This window comes from Rissa tridactyla, chromosome 2 (assembly GCF_028500815.1).
Source record: "Rissa tridactyla isolate bRisTri1 chromosome 2, bRisTri1.patW.cur.20221130, whole genome shotgun sequence".
NCBI lineage: Eukaryota > Metazoa > Chordata > Aves > Charadriiformes > Laridae > Rissa > Rissa tridactyla.
The window spans coordinates 2910422-2930511 of record NC_071467.1 but is presented as its reverse complement, the minus strand read 5'-3'; the positions used below and the strand labels follow the sequence as shown (position 1 = coordinate 2930511).

The 20090-nt window shown below is 47.4% G+C and overlaps 1 protein-coding gene across 1 annotated transcript in view; it reads left to right on the top strand.

The window, feature by feature from the left end:
* The first annotated feature begins 2109 nt into the window (after positions 1–2109).
* Positions 2110–20090, top strand: part of ADGRB1 (adhesion G protein-coupled receptor B1) — a 211657-nt gene continuing 193676 nt past the window's right edge. The window contains exon 1 of the mRNA XM_054191453.1: positions 2110–2857. Within this exon, the coding sequence (XP_054047428.1) occupies positions 2110–2857 (748 nt within the window). The remainder of the gene's footprint in view (positions 2858–20090) is intronic.

Below are 20090 nucleotides of genomic sequence, written 5' to 3'. Positions count from 1 at the left end.
CCCAGATAGGTGGGATAAGCATAAGGTGGTCTATGGGCTTCATCTCATTTTTCTCTCTCTCCTGGGATTGCGTTCAGCTGCCTGAGTTGTAGATTTGCCGGGAATTCGTATGGCTGCTGTGAAAGCTTCCTCTGTTTGCAGACTGGGAAGGCAGAGCCTAGCAGCGGGGTGGGAGAAGGCAGAACTGGGAATGAGCAGTGTGGCCACCATGGGGTTGTGAGGAGGGTCAATGTCTGCAACGGAGACATAGGTTTTTTCCCTCCTCCCTTACAGCAGCTGCTGTTCTCTGTAGACTTCCACCTGAATCCTTCCTGGCAGTGTCACCATGGTTCCTAATCACAGAGAAACACATCCCAGATGAGCTGAATCATTTTGGGGTTGCAGCCCAGGACAATGTTAGCACCTCAGGAGCTGGGCTGCTGGTACAATGCAGAGGCCCCGAGCACTTGTTTTTCACTAACCTGTGGACCATTGAGGCTCCTGAAATCAAGTCAGTAGTCTGACATTGTAGGGAAAACCTCCCTCCCGAGGTCCAATCTGTCCTTTTGATACTGGGCTGCAGCCCTGTTTTGGAGGCAACAAGTGCTTCAGGGACGGGGTAAACCTCACCCAAGAGGAAACTCCTGATTTTCTCTACCTAAGGTGAGCCAAGAGGGCAGGAAAGGAAATGGCTGGAAAGATGAGAAGGAAAAGGAGCCATGGCTGTATCCCCATTGGTGGGAGAAGCTCTGCCCTACACACTGAGGTTCTGTACCTCCTGCCTGTCAACCCTACATCTGTTAATAGGCCCCCTCCCCAAACATGGGGGTACACACTGCATGGGGAGGGGGTACAAATTGAAGAGAGCCCTGATGGTGCTTCCCCCTTTTTTTCCTCCCCTGGAAAGAGGGGAGATGGGGGGAAGGGGGCACTGTGGGGTCTTCTTGGTGGGGTAAGAAAGAGGGAGACTTAGAAGAGAGCAGAGGGTGCAGGAGTCTCTTCAGAATGGTGGGTGGCACAGGGGTCTGGGTAGTTGGGCTGGGATACAAGGGGTTGCAGGGAACAGGTCACATAGGGCAATGAAAGAGGGATATTACTTTTGCTGAAGGGACTTTGGGAGCTGAAGGAGATCTTGGGGGTGGTGGGTTGAAGTCTCGCTTTCTGGAGATGCTCTGTGCCTGTCTACAGTACCACAAGCTTTGGGGTGTCCTGCACACATGGTTGCAAGGCAGGGTGACTGCATGATGTAGGAAGACTTAAAATTTCTCTTCACCCTCCTTTTTTTTTTTTCTCCTGTACATGGTACACAGCTTCTTCCAACCCTGCCCTCCTGTCTGGGCTTAGGGTTAGACCAGGGTTGGGGTACTGAACAACTCCGTTCCTCTGCACTGTTTTCATGGTAGAGGAGGGAGGAGAGAAAAAAAGAGAGACAGAAAGTAGCAAAAAACCAAGGACTGGCAGGGGGAAGAGAGGAGGCAGAGCTCAGCTGCCCATGCTGACCTCCAGCCCACCATCCCCAGGTGCAGCCAGGGTTGCATTGAACCAGCATCCTGACTCCATTGGGATGGAGAGGGGTGGAAACTCCTTAAACCAGAAATCAACGGTGTTTGCTCTGGGGAGATGGTTAGAAATCACTGCAAAGGCTCTGCTCAGCTCCGCAGAGGGGCACTGCATGGACAGAAGTCACAGTGAGTGACAGTTGGGCTTCTCCTGGGCATTAGGACATCCCAGGGATAGGAACACCCCTAAACCTGGAGTGGGGATGGTGATGTGGCTGCATCTTCCCACAGTGAGACGTGCTGGGACTGGAGATCCTGTATAGATTCTCAGCCTTGCAAAGGGTTAATAAAAAAAAAAAAAACAAACAACAAACAAAACCAAAACACCACCAGAAAAAACAAATCCCAAATCTCTTCTCTTTCTCTCCTCTCCTCCTTTCCCTTCCCTTTTTTTCCAGGTGTTGTTTATGGCCACAGGAGGGAGCTCAAATCCAGACATGGGAGGATTGGCTTGATTTCGAATCCAGAAGCTCTTAAACTCTCACTTTTCCTCTAAGCTGGTCCCTGTTATGTCCAGGATCTGGCGCCTGCTTGACATTTACTTTGAGTTCCAGAGGACCAGAGACCTAGGATGAGGAGCATTGGATCTGCCCTGAACCTGCTTTTGGTATCACCACTCTACTTTGTGTGGACCGTGGTCGCTCTGGACCTGGCACAAACTCCCTGCACCACTTTGGTCCAGGGGAAATTCTTTGGGTATTTCTCCTCCTTTGCCGTCTTCCCATCGAACTCCTCTCTCTGCTCTTGGATTATCCAGAACCCTGACCCTCGGAGGTACACCTTGTACATGAAGATCCTAAAACCTACCGGCGTATGTGACCACCAGCACATCCGCACCTACCAGTTCGACTCCTTCCTGGAGTCCACCCGCACCTACCTGGGCATGGAGAGCTTTGACGATGTGTTGAAGCTCTGTGATGGGTCCACTCGCTATGCCTTCCTCCAGTCCAACAAGCAGTTCCTCCAGATGAAGCAGACCACGCCACCAGATGTGGAGAGCTGGCCCATGCGGTGGAAGCCCACAAAGGCTCAGGAGAGGGACTTCTCAGTGGAGTACCTTGTGGTGGGCAACAGGAACCCCAGCAAAGCCGCTTGCCAGATGCTCTGCAAGTGGCTGGACGCGTGCTTGGCCATCAGCAGCAGCTCCCACCCATGCGGCATTATGCAGACCCCGTGCTCTTGCTCAGGAGGGGAGGTCCTAGATCAGGCCAGCGAGATCCTGGGGCTCACAAGGAAGAAGGAAGATTGCTATAAGGATGGGATTTACTTGGAGAACTGCATGAGCAGCCCCAAGGACAGCAGCGGAGCAGAGTTCCTGGGTGAGTGAAGGGCAGCTGGGGATATTTGGGAGGGAGGGATGGTTGGACTCTCCTCTCCCGGGTCTCACCCTGTCCCCATCACTTCTGTATCTGAATCTGAGGATGCCTGGTATGAAAACCTTATTTGCTAATTGATAGGCAGGTCTGGTAAACCCCAGTGGCTTTTTATGAGCCTGTGACTGGAATTGCAAAGCAGCTTCCCCTAAATACACCCCAAATGGTTTCATTCATTCCCAGGGCTTGTGCTTTGCTTGTTTTACTTCTGCAGCCTCAGAGCTGCTGAGGGGAGAGTCTTACCTGAGGGCGAGCAGTTTTCCAACATAGTTACAGATGTCCTAGAAAAGGCAGGATCCAAGTTACCTCCCAAGGCGGGCTGCACTCAGCAACCCTATCAAACATTTAATTCACGGGAAAAAACTTAATTCCTGGGCTTGGTTCAAGGGAACGGCGACAGAAGGCATTCTCATTTTATTCTGTGCTTCATTTTCCTCCTGGAGGCTTTCAAAAAGAAAACTCACCGCTCTGCTTCTGTGGGGTTACTTGGTGCCTTTACTGGGGCTCATACCTCAAGTATTTCATCATTGTTTTGGTGGTGATCTTGAGTATGGTATGGGCTGGAAGGGGACTAGGCAGGTGGAAGAGAAACGGCAAAAAGGGCTAGAAATAAGAATGAGATGCTCCTGAAGTCTGATCTGGGCACTGGTCTGGGGAGGGAAGTGGTCTTTGCAGAGATCCGATGTTGTGTCCGCTGGTGCTACGGTGCCATGCAAGGCAGAAGGGAACTTGGGGGGGGAAGGTCCGGCGGCAAATCCCCTATTTCAGCGCCTGTGTCAGATCCGCTATGATGTATTTATTCTCACTCCCATCCCACCTGCCAGCAGGCAGGTTATGTAAAGTGGAGGTGGGATGCTAAATAGGAATCTGGGCGGCAAGGAGGGGAGCCTCAAATTCGGCGAGGTACAGACCCACGCCTGACCCTCGCCCCAAGGTCTCCTTCATGTGCTGGACTGAAATGTTTGTCACTGGGAAGAAAGCTGGCATCCATATGGGTCTGGACTTTGGGGCTCCTACCTGGCTTTTTGCAGCCACCCCCAATCAGGGGGGGAATTTCTCGAGGCAGGGGGAAGGAGGCTAAATTTGCTTGCAGTAGGAAGGAGTTTGCCAGGCACCGGTCCAAGCTGCGCAGCATGATTTTCTTGCAGACCGCAGTCTGGCGTTAGCTGAGAGATTAGTATATGATCAGGTATTAGTGCTTTCGTCAGTGTATTCTGGGGGAGATTTTGTTTCTCACTGATCTGTGAATCAATACATGAAGGCACACAGCAGAGCCATAAATCCTGCAAATTAGTTCTTCAGCTGTGCCTCTCTCCCTGGCTCTGAGCACACGGCAATATTCGCTCTCCAGATTCTGGATTTCTTTGCAATGCCCTTTTCTCCTGTGTGAACAGCTTGCAAGGAGTACCGTCTTGGCTGCCTCCTCGGAGTGATGCGAGCTTCGTTAAGTCATGTGTCATGCCTTACATTTGCTGATTGGATGATTTATGCATTCAACCCAAGCAGCGTGACCTTTTTCATTGCAACCAAAGGTGAAATTTGAAATAAGATTTTCAGCAAATCCTGAAGCATTCAAGCTTAATATTGGCTTTTGTAAAGATCTCTCCTAGTCCAGCTTGAGTGCTTGAATGCTTCCAGAAAATAAATATGAAAGAGGCTCAAAGGTGACTGAATCAAAATCCTTTTTGGGTATCAAATATTTGTAGAAAGCATAGATAATTTTTTGCTGGCTGTTCACATCTGCTCCATATTGAAGATACAGAATTATTATCTTCACTGGTGGGATGCCATCTACATAGAAATGACGCTTGTAGGGTGCCCGGCCTCTCCGTGTGCTGCTCTGTCTGTCACTCTGTCTGTTTTGATTTTTGCAAAGGCTTGATAAGGAAGATGGAGGCGAGATCCAATTTGGACAGAGAGCCAACGATCCCTTAACAGCATTTTGTGGGTGGAATATTTTGATAGTGTTCCTGATTTCCAAGCGCTGATGCTGATTATTGCTGTCATTGTTGTCCTGATTGTATTTGTAGCATTTTTTTTCCTACAAGCCCTTTTTTTTATTATTTTTTCCCCTCCTGCTGTTTCCCAAGCAATTTGCTGTTTCTGGGCCTGTTTTAATACTTTCATCTTTGAACAAGGGTGCATGCATGAGTTGTACTAAACAAGTCTGATGACTTTCAAGGCACATAAGGAATTGCCAGACACCCAGATACCACCCCAAAATGTGGACCCTGACTTTTCCTCATGTGTTTCTTCTACACCTGGGATATTTTCAAAGCAAACGGGTGACCTCAAATCTACAGAGGCTACAACGAGATGCCACCTTGGAAGCAGCTGTACTTTGGCTCACAGAGTCTGTGGGTGAGATTCATTTAAAAAGGTTCGCCCCCCATCCCTGGGTACTGCTATACTGAAGGATGCAGAATGCGTATATGTGTCTGTGTGCTGGATTAGATGATGTCCTCTCTCTGGTCTCTGAAGTTACTCAAGAGCAGTCCAAGAATAGATCTGTTGAGCTGGACATTGGCTTTGGTGGCCAAAAAGCAGAGCTGGGAGATGAACTTCTGCTGCCAACCTGGGCCACAGATCTCTTGGCCACAGTGGAGAAGTGGGCATACTAACCCTGTTGCTCCAGAGCTACAGGGGCACTCAAGAAACCTGACAGCCTGATTTCACTCATGGCCAATGAGTTTACACTTGGTTCAGGTACATTGGGATGTTTGGGGTCATTGATGAGGGACTTCCCAAAGTAACTGAAGTGACCCTGGCTTGTCCGTAGCATCTGTTCTCCAGCGTCTGGAGGAAGGAGGCACCACTCCAAATTTCCTTCCCAAGTTTAGCGAGACACCCTCTTTGCACTTGCTGTCCCACACAGACGTTGCAGAGGTTACAGCGGGCGGTGGTGGAAGTGGGAAGAATCTGTCAGGGTGCAGAGGCGGCAGGAGATATTTCCGTGTCTTGCTGCACATGGAGCTTGTCCTGGTGATCAGCAAGGCATGCTTCGAAAAGTATTGGCAGCAGCAGCCCACCCCCCACATCTCCCCTCCTTGCTGCATCTACCACAAGCTGGTGCTCCAGGAAGGCTTGAACAGGGTATTTTTAATAGGAGAAGACAATTTGAAGGGGAAATTTTTTTGGCCAGCATCAAATCTCCCTTGGATGACTTAGGCAACATACAAAGGCAGAGACTGGTTGTAGGTCCTGATGTTTAGAGGTGAACTCTTTAGGGAATGCAAGTTGAGATTCCTGGAATAGGGTCCCACACTGGTTAGGGGTAGGACACTAAGGGGATGCAGATGGGAAAGCTTCCTGAAACACAGGGCATTGGGACTTCAAGGTCTGAAAATCCTGGTGACCCTTCCAAATGTGAGCTGGTTTCACTGTAATCAGAGATGGAGATTTAAAAGTGACGCTGATGTGACATTGTAATGAGAGAAGGTTAAATGTGTGCTAAAGTGCTGTGCTGAGTTAAGCACTAATGAATGTCTAATTAGTCTTGTCTCCATGTAATCTGTTCGTGGAAGGCCATTGCAGTGCTGTCATGTTTTGGTGGCCCAAAGAGCTAACCAGCGTGCTCTGGTCCTTCTGCTCTTCATATCTCCATCTTGGAGGAATTCAAGATGTTGACTGCAAAACAGGGTTAAATGTGAACCCCTGAAATATGTTATTTACTCTGTGGTAAAATAGATGGCTCCAGGGCTGGAGGGATTTTTATGATGAACGAGTCTGATTGGTTTCATGTCTCAGCCAGAGAATTTGACAAATTCATCTCAGTAAAGAACTTGAAACCGAGATTTAAATGGAGCTTCTTAGTTCTCAAAAAACTGAATCAAGATATTGCTAGTCTGAAGTGCTAGGCATTTTCCTGTCTTTCCTGATAAACTTTTACATTGGTTTGCTGTCCCCATTGCTCTGAGTAAATCAGACCCTCCTTCCTCACACATGCTCATCACTTTACTTCTGTTTTGTTAGTGTTGTTTCATCTTCCAACCTTTAGATTTTTTTTTTTACCTTCATCTTCTACGTTAAGAAGTCATATAGTGTCCACTTGCTACTGTTTGGAGAGGCATTTATAGACCCATGAACAAGTAGCTTCTTAACCTCTGCTGCATTAAGTAGGCTGAACTCCGTAAATCTCTCACTGCAGGACACATCCTCCAAACCTTGGTTGCTGTTCGGAAGCTTTGCTTCATGCTCGGCCAGTTCTGCTGGCCGAAATCTGATGTCTCCTCAGCAGGGCTGAGCTTCTGTTGGACTTGTGGCTGAGTGACTGATGAAGGGGGACCCTGGTGTGGAATAGGGGCCAGATGCACTGGCGAAAATGAATCAAATGCCATCCTCCCTGCTGCAGAAATCAAGTAGTGGCACAGCTCTCCTCCACTTGAACCTTCCCCAGGGCAGAAATAATCTGATAAGTCATTTCCTATATTTGTGGTGAGCTTTGGTGGCCATGAAGGCTCAGGGACTAATAAAGAACTGTGAGTAAATTGTCCAGGGGCAGGCTCTCAAGCCTCTCCTTGACCTCTTTAGCTCCTTCTTACCACACAGGCTCTATTCCTCCTGCAAGATCCCCCAGGCCCAAACAACAGCCAACCTTGCAGAGAAAGGTGTTTGGCTTTGGATTTGTCTTGGTTTTGGATCTGACGACCAGATGGCAAAGGGATTTGGATGGGTGCATTTTCATTGCCCGTCCTTCTTCCTGGCATGGACTTGCTGAGTGCGTTTGGGGAATGTGTGCTGCTTTTCAGCTCCTCACTCCTCCATCTGTGTTTGTCCCTGATGTTTAGTCTGTATATCCTCGAGAATAAAGTTAGGATACAATGAGAGATCACCAGCAAAACATGGGGTAGAGAAGGGCCGGTTTCTGCTCACATGTAAAATTTTCTTGTGTTACCCTGGGGATTTTACCAGACATCTCCCCAGCTTAAGTCCAAACCTCAGCAGCTGTGAACAAGAGCTGATACCATTTCACAGCTCCTGGAGGAGGAGGTTGAACAGAGCCCGGCAGTTGGCAAACAGGGGACCTTCACCACCTTGTCTCCTGCAGTCAATCCCCACTGGACCCATATGGACAGCTCCTGATGGGACTGTCTCTCTTACATGCAGTCAATGGGGTGTTTTACGGATGAGGCAAGTGTGGATAACTTCTTCCTTGGTGCTGGAAAAGGGGTTCTTGACTCAGTTTAAACACCAGATCTCTGTGATCTGTACAAGCCCTGCCTGCTCCACTGCTTTACATTTGGGGTCATCAAAGACTTTACGAATAGAATAGAATAGAATAGAATAGAATAGAATAGAATAGAATAGAATAGAATATTTTCAGTTGTAAGGGACCTACAATGATCATCTAGTTCAACTACCTGACCAATTCAGGGGTGGCCAAAAGTGCAACCGTGTTATTAAGCGTGCTGCCCAAATGCCTCCTAAGCACTGACAGGCTTGGGGCACTGACCACCTCTCAAGGAAGCCTGTTCCAGTGTTTGCCCACCCTGTCGGTAAGGAAATGTTTCCTAACCTCCAGTCTAAACCTCCCCTGGTGCAGCTTTGAACCATTCCCATGCATCCTATCACTGGATCCCAGGGAGAATTAGGCATGAACATAAGAGTACAGGGGTCCTCCCAGTGGCAGAGCAGAGGTTTCCTGCATCCGTGCCACTGTTTCAGCTCTAAATTCGCTCATGTATGCATCTGCATGAAGATGCCCTATTTGGGAGATGGGGAGGGAGAGAAAAATGAGAAAAAGAAAGCGATCAGTTCCATTGTGAACCCAACAGCTTGTGGACATGATCACAATGCAGAAACATCAGCAATTACCGTCTGAATGTGCTATTGTTGTAGCAGGGAGACTAAAGGTGGAATTTACATCCAGTTGCTGAGGGAGTTTCACAGGCAACTACTCCCATTATTGCTATGAGGGGACCTTTACGGGTAATTTAATGAGTGGTAGCCTGGTGAAAGTCTCAGCTTTTCAGTTATACTTTTTTTTTTTTTTTTTTTAATTTGTCATTGTTTAACATCCTCTTTTATTCAGGACCCATAGCAGCTGCCCCAAAATGTTTTTATGGGAATACAGGGTGAAACTTAGATGCATGGAAACACAGACACCAGATTCAAAATCATCACATCTGCAGTGTAGTTTTACAACTGTAACCGCTGAATATGAGAATGAGGATGTTAATGCCTCAGAAGGGAGGGTGCACAGAGACACTCCTGGCCCTTTTCACCACCCACTCTGAATATCTGATGTATTTAGGTGATGGGAGCAGGCTGAAAAATGGAAAACATTGTCTTTCCAAGGCAAAGTGGATCCACAGAGTTTTTCAGGCACCTGATTCACCTTTGAGCTGCCTGATTTCCATGGGTTTCCTTGCACTGAGCTCTCTGACCTAGTGGATCTTGTCTCTCATGGTGGATATAGCTCTGGGGTTTCTCACAGATTTCCTTCAAAGGAAGTTTTCCCTTCTACAGTACTGTTTATCAAGGTCCAGCTCCCAAAGACTCTGGGTGAAACCAGGACTTATCAGAGATGGCACTTAGCCCAGCTCCTTAGAGATCTATCAAACAACAGATCCAGGAGGGCAGAAGGCTCTGATCTTTTCCTAACAGGTTGGGAACAGAGGCTTAGCAGGGTTGACAGTTTATCCGTGAGCACTCTGAGAGTGGGCATGGGTGCTCTAAACCACAACAATCTCTTTATGTATTGGACAGAGCAGTAGATTTCACGCCTCTTCCAGAGCATCACTATCACCTCTGAAACTCATCTCTTATCCCATATTTTGCTTTTCCTGTTCTGATAATCCATGAAATTTTTCGACATCTGTAGGTGCTGATTCTGTCTTCTGTGAGCCCATCATCCCCCAAGACAGTACTGAAGGAAGCTTGGGGTAAATAGGTTAGAAAACTGGTTTTGGATTCTCAGGAGGTACCGTTTAGTGTGGCTGTGTGACACTTTAACCTGGGGAGGATTCAACAACTGTGTGTCCCTGGGGCGGCTCTGCCAGTGTCACCTCCAGTCATTGAATCTCCGTGTAGTACACTCTCTTCTTGCACTCGCTGCAGACAGCAATCTGATACCGATATCCTACATTGCAGCCTTCCAGCAGGGTGAGACAACCAGGCTAGGAAAGGATGTCCTTTAGCACATCATCAGAATCGCAGATCTTTTGAGTTAAAATATATTTCTTTTTGTTCCCTGGCTCTAGTTTTGATAGAGCAGTAATTGCCACACACCTCATTAAGCTGAATGCTCTCAATAGGTCTTGAGTGGTCCATGCCATTAAATAAACAGTTACTGGCTTGGGATATTCACGGTCTTTAGAAGCACTAAAAGGAAGGGACCTGGAGGGATGAAAGCTGCAACTCCAGCCTCCTGAAGAAACTGGGTTGCCCTGCCAGGGTGGCTGCTTTATCTCACCATTTCTGGGGCAGTTTGAGCTGTGTTCTCCCTAAAATACGTGGGCTTTGATCTGCATGAACTCCAGCAGCAATGGGGAACAGGCACAGAGAGAGGTTGGTGTTGATTCCTGTAAGTGTTGTAAGAGTTTATGTGCATGGAGGTGATACAGCAGCAGATATGTGTGTTCAAGAAGTTTGGTAGGGTCCTAAAGAACAGGGATGAAATTACCATCAAATAGAAGGGAGGCTGATCCTTTACTCTGTCCTACAGCAGGGACAAAATTACTGGTGCATGTCCCTGGCTTTGTCACTTTGCATGCATGAAGAAAGGGATGCCCTGGTCTCTACCAGACTGGATGTTTGTTGTTGCTTTTTTTATAGATGGAAGTTGACACTTCTCTGCTTGTGGTTTTTTGAGGCAGGGGTTTGTGTATCTTTGTGTTAAAGGTGCCCAAACCAGAGGAAGACAGTGAAGTTCAGCATATGATCCTGAAAGCAGGAGAAACAGCTAAGAGCATGGGTACTTTCTCTACTTGATTTCACTGGTGCTCTTTCTAAATCTGAAGACTGAAGGACCACAATGCAGGTTATTGGCATCTGGGCTCTTGTTGAGACCATGGGGCTGATGCAGAAGAGGACCTACAGAGAGTCTCTGCTTCAGGATCTACTGGAGGCTGCAACAGGACATGGGATGCGATGACTTCACCATGTCTCCCTGTGCCTCCTGCTCCCTCAGATTAAACCCAGCCACGTGAAAAACATTATTCTATGTTCTGTGTGCAGTTCATATGCAGGCCTATAGCTGCCCCATGTGCCTCTTGGATGAAATTAAGGTCTAGTTTTGGTGTCCCCTTCCCATAACTTGACTCTGTTAGCCATTTTCAACTAAACTTGATGGTGTGACCAAGACCATGAACAGAATCCCATTTCTACTAGTTCTGTGGTCAGAAGTAGACTTGTGGTAGGGCATGTGCCATGGGGAAGACTGCAGTGCAGGTTCAACTTGGCCATCAGAGACCTCCGTAAGGGCCCAGCCTAGAGACCAGATGGGGAAGGAAGCAGCTCTGTTGTTGTGCACAGAGCTTCTTGGCTTTGAGGTTACTGCCCTGTGGGACAACCAAGCTAAGAGACAGGGATGCTGTGCATGTATACTCACAGGCAAAACAGTCCTAGTGTAGGACCTGCCAGAGGAAAGACACTCCAGTCCCCATTAGCAGTTCCAGTCCATGAGGATGGTACCACTTGTGCTGTTGGTGCCTATTAACCATGGATTGATACTAAGCTCCCTAAAGTCAGTGGGTTAGTAATCTCTACAGAGATGGACTAAGGAGATATCATCTGCACCAGAATTCCAGTGGTGGACATATGTTTGAAAAGATGTCACTGGCCATGCCCAGCAGCAAAGCACCCAGGCAGATGGGTCAGGGCTGCTACTTACAGCCGGGCTTGTTCAGCATTTGTCTTCTGTCCAGTTTGCATGGGGTCAGTCAAAGCAATATCAATAAATCTGACTGATGACAATTAATTTCTACCCACAAACCCCCCTCTTCCACATACCCCTTCTTCCTCCTTTGTTTAGTTTGTTGGGTTTGGGGTTTTGGGTTTTTTTCATTTTAATCTTCTGAGTTACACAGCTTCCTGCTGTGCTGTACACTTTTTGCTAAGCTTTGGACAGCACACGTTTCAGGGAATTCTGCTGGTTTTGGAGTGACTCTTAACTTGGGAGCAGCCTCATGAGGCTGTGCTCAATGGGTAGCCATGTACTCTATCTGTGAATGCTGCAACCAAATTGTAAAGAATCAGGTCCAGTGCCAGCATCACCCTACTGGGATGATTCATCCTGGAGGTGTTTGTGATGTTTTCAACATGACCCAGCAATGCAGCGTCTAAACCTGGCTGACCACCTTCTTCACAGAAATAAGATGCTCAGCCTTGTTAGCTTCCCCAAACTCTCCCCTCCCATGTCTAGATTTTAAATTCTGGGGGTACCCTCTTTAATTGGCCTGAAATTTAGCTAGCCAAGATCAATGGATTGTGGCGTAAGCAGAGATCGGTAATATTTATAACAAGAAGGCAGACAGCGAGCGACAGAGGAGCTGCTCAGAAAGTTGGCTGCCTTGCCAGGGGGTACTTGCTGAAGAAGAAAAGATGCAGGGACCAGGACAGTCCCCAGCTAACTATAAAGAGGCATTTAAAGAGATTGGTTTTCTTGCTTCTGTGCTTTTGGGCCACGGAGGAGCTCAGGACGCCCCTTCAGGGAGCTCAGCCACCTGCCCCCACAGACCCACCGCAGCTGAGGAACCGTCAAGGAGAACAACATACCTCGGGGGAGAGCCGTGATGGATCCCACCAGCTGTCAGGACAGGGTTGACTTTTCTCGCTCAGCAGCTCCTGCATGTATCGTGCCACTGAGCAGTTCCTTCCCTCCTAGCAGCCCTGGTGTTCCTGCCCCATGGGCAGCTCAACAGTGCTATGTTTTAAGCCTATTGTCATCAAAGCTGGTGACTAGTTTGGTGGGAGTTTTGCTTTGGCATCATTTGGTGCCTTTTACTTGCTGCAAGGCAGAGGAAGAGAGTAGTTAAAAGCTTTTCCAAACCTCTAAACAAAACGACCCACATCCTTCTCCACTCCTGAGCCTCATGTATTGGCCCCAAACTTGACAGTAGGGAATGCAAGGTGGCATGCTGTCCCTTCTACTCTTAAAATTAAGGTTTTGTGAATAGAGGAAAGGATGAAGCCTGATTTCCTACTATGTGAAGTCCTGTATTCTCCTACTGTGATAATCCCAACTCCTCTCACTGCTGCTCATATACAAATCCTTCATGACCCTCATCTTCCATGAATGCCTCTGGGCTTTTCCTGCTACCAGCACCCTCCTGGATCCCCTAGTCATTCTCTGGACAAGAGGTAACACATCTGGTATATTGCTGGCCTGGGTGGTCTCCCAAAGAATGAACTAGCTTTTTTTTTTTTTGGTGAGTGGGATCACTTAGACTAAACTCATGCTTACTAGGAGCTTTCAGGGACTGAGCATCTTTGGGGTGAGATTGGCCTCAAACTTCAGTGGTTGAAGAAATATAAATCAGGGAGACAAAAGTAGTGACTATCTTTCTTTGGGGAGCTGCTTGGAAAGGAAACCCGGGCCAGTGTTTCAGTGAGTGCCCTGGGACCTCTCCCGCATGGTCCCACTACAGCCATTGGATTAGTCCAGCTTTGGGGTTGCACTTTTTCTCCTGGGGTTGATGATGCTCCAGCACTGCAGGCTGGAGGCAAAGGCACATATGACAAGCGAGAGGTATCCCAAGAGCAGAGCAAGGGGAGAGCCACAGTTTGCAACATATGTTGGCTAACAAATACAATGCTGATCCATGGGCCTTGAGTCTCTCCAGAGAACAGCAATGGTTTCTCAGAGACACACATCAGTGCCCCAATGTCCTTTTTAGGAGAGCAAGTAGCCCCTGACCTTTTGCGTGTTATAAACATGGGTGAATATGTGAAATGTCTACTTACTTCTCCCTCCAGAGATCACTCCCTTACCTGCTCCAGTATGATTTCACTCATGTTTCATTTAGCTTTTGCTTCCAGCTGAATATTCTGCCAGTCAAAAGAACAATAGGTAGAAAAAGGCTACAACCTCTTGTCCAGGCTTACCAATGGCTTTTCCTCCTGAGTCAGGGGCCTTATGTCAGGTTGTGTGATGGGACATTTGATGGTGCATGGCTGTGGGGTGGGAGCATCTCTCTGAGTGAGAGCCCTTTGACTAGAAGCCCATCATGCACTAGCCTTTCCTATAACTGCGAGGTTGCTCTGCAGCATCTTCCCTGTGATGCAATGCCAGAAGGAGCTGCTGTGTAGGTGACAGCCCTGGGGTAACATCTGGGTCACACAGCAGGAGTCGGTCTTGCTCTTTGGACCAGGGCTGGGTAGGTAGAGGTAGGCAGGAGGCCTTGGGAGAAATGCCATACATAGCGCTGGAGGCTTCAAAGGTTTGTGGAGGAGTATTTGTCTTGAACTTTGCTCTCTGGTTCAGAAGAGAGCTCCTCTCAGCGAGCAATGGCTGGGGAAGAGCAGACATTGTGCACTCGAAGAATTGTTTTTTTAATACTTCGGTAGGAAAATAAAAATGAAAAGGTGATGGGAGAGATCCAGAAGCAGCAGTTATAAAATATGAAAGGTGTGACTGCATTTCCTTTGCTTGACTGAGAGCACGCAACAACACGGGGAGAGGAGGATGCAGCAGCCAGCAAGATTATATCCCTCTTCAAGGGTGCAACCATGAGCCTACGGCATGCCCAGACCTGACAGCCAGTCCGTGCTGTCACCCGGCTGTGTGCCACTGACCTGGTGTGAGAGATGCAGCCACCCTTTTTGTCACCAGAAATGCAAAATCTCCCCCCACCTCCTGCTCTACCCAGTCCCTCAGCAAGCTGGAATGCACACATCTGTCCATGCACAGGCAGGTCATGTCCAGAGACGCTTGGATAGGCACACAGCTGCATCAGCATGCATCTCCATTCATGCATGTCCAGACAGTCAGATGTACCTATACATGGATGTACTCACACAGGGATATTGTCTATGTCCATGGCAGGGGGTTGGAACTAGATGATCTTTAAGGTCCCTTCCAACCTAAATCGTTCTGTGGTTCTATATATACATACAGGCACAGGCTTATGAGTGTATACATGGATGCCCAGGTGTGCATGTATATGGACATATGCCTGCACACAACAGTGTAAAACCACACAAAGTAGGCAGATATACAAATGGGCATGAATGTAGCTGCATGCACATGCAAACCTGACAATAAATAGGTGTACACACACAGGGCTAAGCATACACAGAATCACAGAATCACAGAATGGTAGGGGTTGGAAGGCACCTCTGGAGATCATCTAGTCCAACCCCCCTGCCAGAGCAGGGTCACCTACAGCAGGTTGCACAGGAACGCGTCCAGGCTGGTTTGGAATGTTTCCAGAGATGGAGACTCCAACACTTCTTTGGGCAGCCTCTTCCAGTGCTCTGCGACCCTCAAAGGAAAGAAGTTCCTCCTCATGTTTAGGTGGAACTTCCCATGCTCAAGTTTGTGCCCTTTACCTCCTGTCCTGTCACTGGGCATCACTGAAAAGAGCCTGTCCCCATCCTCCTGACACCCACCCTTTAAGTATTTATAAGAGTTGATAAGGTCCCCCCTCAGCCATCTTTTTTCCAGACTAAAAAGACCCAAATCCCTCAGCCTTTCTTCATAAGAGAGTTGTATGTGCTCTGAGGTGGATACACACTCATCTAAATGAGTCTGGAAAAGTGTGCACATGTAGAGCTACTGCACATCTCCATCCCTGCACACTCCCACAGCCATGTGAGTTCCAGTACACACCTATGAACACATCCAGGAACTGAGACCCTCCATGGGGAGCCCCATAACCAGATGCACGGAGAGACATGGGGCTTGCTGCTTCCCACTTGAGAGAGGCTGCATGTCCATCGAGACCCGCAGCATGTAAACTCGCTGCAGGAACAACAGGCTGACTCATGCTTCATCTTTTCCATGTTTCTTCCAAAATGCACCATGAGGCCTATCTGGAAAGTTAGTGCCTCATGGTGCATTTCAGAAGAAGCCGGTTTTGTTTATACTTGTGGCATCCTTCCCATGAAAAGTACAACTTCTGTTAATCCCCCAAGAGCTGATGGATTCCCTAGTGTGGCTTGATAGCTTGGTGGAAAAGGACAATCTGCTCTGGCACTCAGAGGGGACAAAACAAGGACTTGCTTTGAGACTGCAGTCATCCAAAGTTATCCCCAAGCCCATTCTGGTGGGACATGCTTCCCTCTGCCCTGCCCTCTCACCACAAAACAGTGCAGTGCATGCAGCAGTCTTCTCCTGATTCTCCTGCTCCTGATCTCATCAAAGTCTAGTATGTGCTTGAGTGGTGGGTTGAACATAGGGACCTAGGGACTCCTAGGCACCACCGTCTCTTCCTTAAAGTCCTTTGTCCACTCCCTGAGGTGTAGCTTATCAACAGGAGAACTTGCAGCATCTATCCCTGCAGCATGCATGCTGTTTTTTGGGGCAGTTTTACTGGAAGGCTGTGGCTTTGGAGACTGTAGGCTGCTCCTCAACATCTCCACTCCTGCCTTCCCCACATCTCAGCTCAGATGTGGGTACCAATGCACAATTCCCATTCCACACATGCAGACTCATTGATGTGTCTCCAGTTGCTTGCTGGTTTGTATGTGCAGACATGTACTTCTGCCTCCAATATGCCCCATTGCTCTCTCTGTCTTTCCATCTTGGGGGCTGTTTCTCATTACTTCAAGACTCTTTGACATGCTTTCAAGGAGCAAAGTCACTCTAAGGCAGGTCTTGGGATGCTGAGCTTCATCTCACTGTCCAATCCTTTTGTGGTGTCGGAGCAGCCTCAGTGCAGTGGACAATTGATGCTGTTCTGCTTTCAAAGGACTGTTGCATTGAGAAATCCCCACTTCAAAAGGTGACACTGAAAAAAACCAACATCTTTGTCTACCTCACATTGTAATCAAAACTCTGCCTATTCAGCTTTGCCCCGGCTCCTTCCCTCCATACCTTTCTCCTCCCTGAGCCTCTCACTGCAAAATGAACAACTCATGTCATCTGGGGAAAACACATTCATTCAGCAATAAAATAATTGAATGCTCCTCTAGCAAAATGAACTATCTTCTGCCTTTCTTGTGGTTTACCACTTTTTTTCCCCTTCTTTTCCCCTCTTCTTTCATCTTCCCTCTGGTGAGATAAGGCTGCCATTCTTGAAAGCCATTTTAAATATTCATGTTTTAATTAATGGGCTTTATTTCATGAACTCTATGTAAGATAATAAAAAGACTGCCTGAGGCACAACACATTTTTTTGTTTGTTCTTGAAAGGGGACTAAGATGTAAAAAGCCTAATACGTTTCCTCAACAAACATTTGAAAGATACACAGAAATGACAGCCATGGGTCATTTAGCCAGTGGGCCGTCTGTAACCCATGTGCTACCGAGTATCGCTTTGAAATGTGTCTCTATAAATGCGGAGCATGGTGTAAATCCATGGGCCTCTTGCAGCTACTGGTTCCTCCAGATGAGCACCAGGCTCTGGAATGGGCAGAGGTGGTCAGTGGTTTGGATCCAGAGGATGCGCAAGTAGGGATGGAAGCAGAGCTGCAGCCATCAAGGACACTTCAGGGCTGCCAGTGTTTGGGGCTGCAAGAAATCTTTTGCTGAACCTGGAAACTGAATGCATTGGTTTTAGTTTGGGTGATGTTTTTGACAAAATAAAATGGAGGGAAGTTTTGGGCCAGTCTCCTTCCCTAATATTTCTGGGTTGAAAAACCCAAATATTGACTGTACATTTCTGCAAAGGATTTTGCTTTTATTGAAGACAAACAAGCTGATAGAATGTGTGAATTTGGGAAACATCTGGTGTTGCCAGTTATGTATTTTTGCCAAAAAAAAAAAAAAAGAAGAAACATAACGTTAGATGGAACTGCATTCTATGTGGGTGTTTTCTTATGGTGCAGCACGCTGAAATTAATTTTATATTCTGAGTGTGTCATCTGTGCTGTGTGACATGGGCCTTTGTACCCATTTTAGCTGTAGTCTTGTGCTGGGGGCGTTCCTAAGGATGCTGGACCAGAACCTCACTCTGTTTATGCATCTGCTCATGACCTTGAAGAAGTCAAAGCATTTGTGCACATGGGGCACTTAATCTTGTTTTTGTCCTCCCATTCTTTTTTTTTTTTTCTTTATTTTGACTCAGATCTTGAGAGCAATTGGCATTTTCTTAAAAAAACAGCCATGCAGTGCCTAGCACCAGCACTCCCTGGGCTGTGATGACAGCTTTTAGTAAGACTGGATAGAAATAATCATAATAGTTAACAAATACTCCAGTGGTCGCTATGGTTAAAGTTTGGTTGTGGAGTTACTTCTCCTTTAGGAACAGGATCAGTCTCTTACAGGGTGACAACCTTACACTGAGGCTGCTTGGCAGCTAGAAAGAGAGGGATTGTCCAGCATTAAAGGAGGCAGGTGGGTAGTGCAGAGAAAATATCTTTAGTCACCCAGTGTAGGTTTTCAGTGCTTCAGTGATAAACTGTCTTGTGCCCTGGGGATGTCTCTATCTATCATGGTGATTACTCCATTTGCTATCAGCCTAGTACTGAGTTTTTTCATCTTAAATCAAGAAAGAGCCAGAGTTCACCATTAGCTGCCAAGGTGCAAAGATGGGGTCACTTCCCTGAGTTGAGTTGAAGAGCTCTGGATTTACACCAGGTTGAACAAGCACACAGGTAGGCTGGTCTTAATAATAGATCGTCTGGTGGAGAAGCCTCCATTCTATCTTCTGAAGGTGCTGTTACCTCTGTGGTCCTCCATTTGTGGAGGTGAAAATGCTGGACTCTTCTTGCTTGTATGCTGCCTAGTAATGGCTGAGGCATCTGCTGCTTCTCTTGGTGTGAGCTAAGGGTGAGCATGTCAAGGTTATTATCTGATAAAGTATTCACACTCCTCTCTCTGCATCATCAGAGCTGGAGGTGGTTTAACAAAGCCCAATTCAACAAAGCAGCTGGGGAGCCCATCAAGAGGAGTGAGTCCAAAGTGAAAATTCTTGCTCAATACTTGCAAAACTTTACTGACAGCACTGTGAGAGGAAAAAAAGTCCAGATTAGGGGAGATCATGTAATGGCAGGAATTCATTTACCAGCACATATGTTTTAGGATGTGCTATGGCATCACAGATCTCCAAGCTGTTTGATCATGCCCCTCGTTATATCGACATCAGTAAATGGTTTACTGATCCCTTTAAGCCATGAGCTCTGGCTCTCAGATTTGTTTTAAGTTGTCTGTCCGACTGTAAGCAGCAGAGTATCTCAGCTCGTGGTGTCCCTTGTGTTGTGGTGACTAACTCCAGCTGTCCCCAGTGGAAATATTCACATCTCATCAAGTCACCCTGAGCTCCCTTCTTAGTCAACAAAGAGCTGCTCGAGGTGGGTATGAGGGCAGGCTTCATTCTATCCCAAAATAGACATCAGAGGGAAGGAGTCAGGATCTTTAGCAAAAGGACTGGAGACTTGATTTAGAGGACAAGTAGTGGTTATGAGTGGCATGATGGCATCTCAGCTTGAGTGCAGCCTTGCCACTAGCTACAACTGAACTGATTGTCTTTGGGTTAAAACGGGGTACCAAGGTTAGCCCTGATATAAGCCCATCCCTGGTAAAAGCCACCTGAGCTTGCTGACTCCTCTCCATCCTCTTTCCAGGAGAGGTTTTTCTGCAGGATCTAGCCCTAAGGATGGGAGTATAAGAGCATTGCAGGGAGGCTGTTAGTAAAGTCTGTGCATCCCACACTATTCCTCCTGCTGAAGCTGTCTCTTTCCCCAGCATTAAAGGAAATAAAGAAATCATTCATAGGAATTAAAATTTAAAATTAAAAAGAGTCTCTGTGTAAGCCTAAACCTTTGGGAGGTTTCCCATTTCATAGTTGCTGAGATCTGCTGTTACACCATCCTCAGCGAGTCCAGTTTATCCCTCTGCCTGCCCCACCTTCATGATCATCCCTAGTCCGTGCCTGGAGGTTGCCTTCCTACCCTCTGATTACTCCCTTCCTTTCAATCATGACCCATTATTAAAAGGATGCCACGAGAAGCGATCCTTGTCCACCCCCTCATTTGCCTATCTTAATTTGAAGCTGAGCTTGGCGATGAGGTCTGGCTCACAGGAGAACAGAGGAGATTTCTCTTCATCTGGTGTTAATGAGATCCAACCCTGAGAA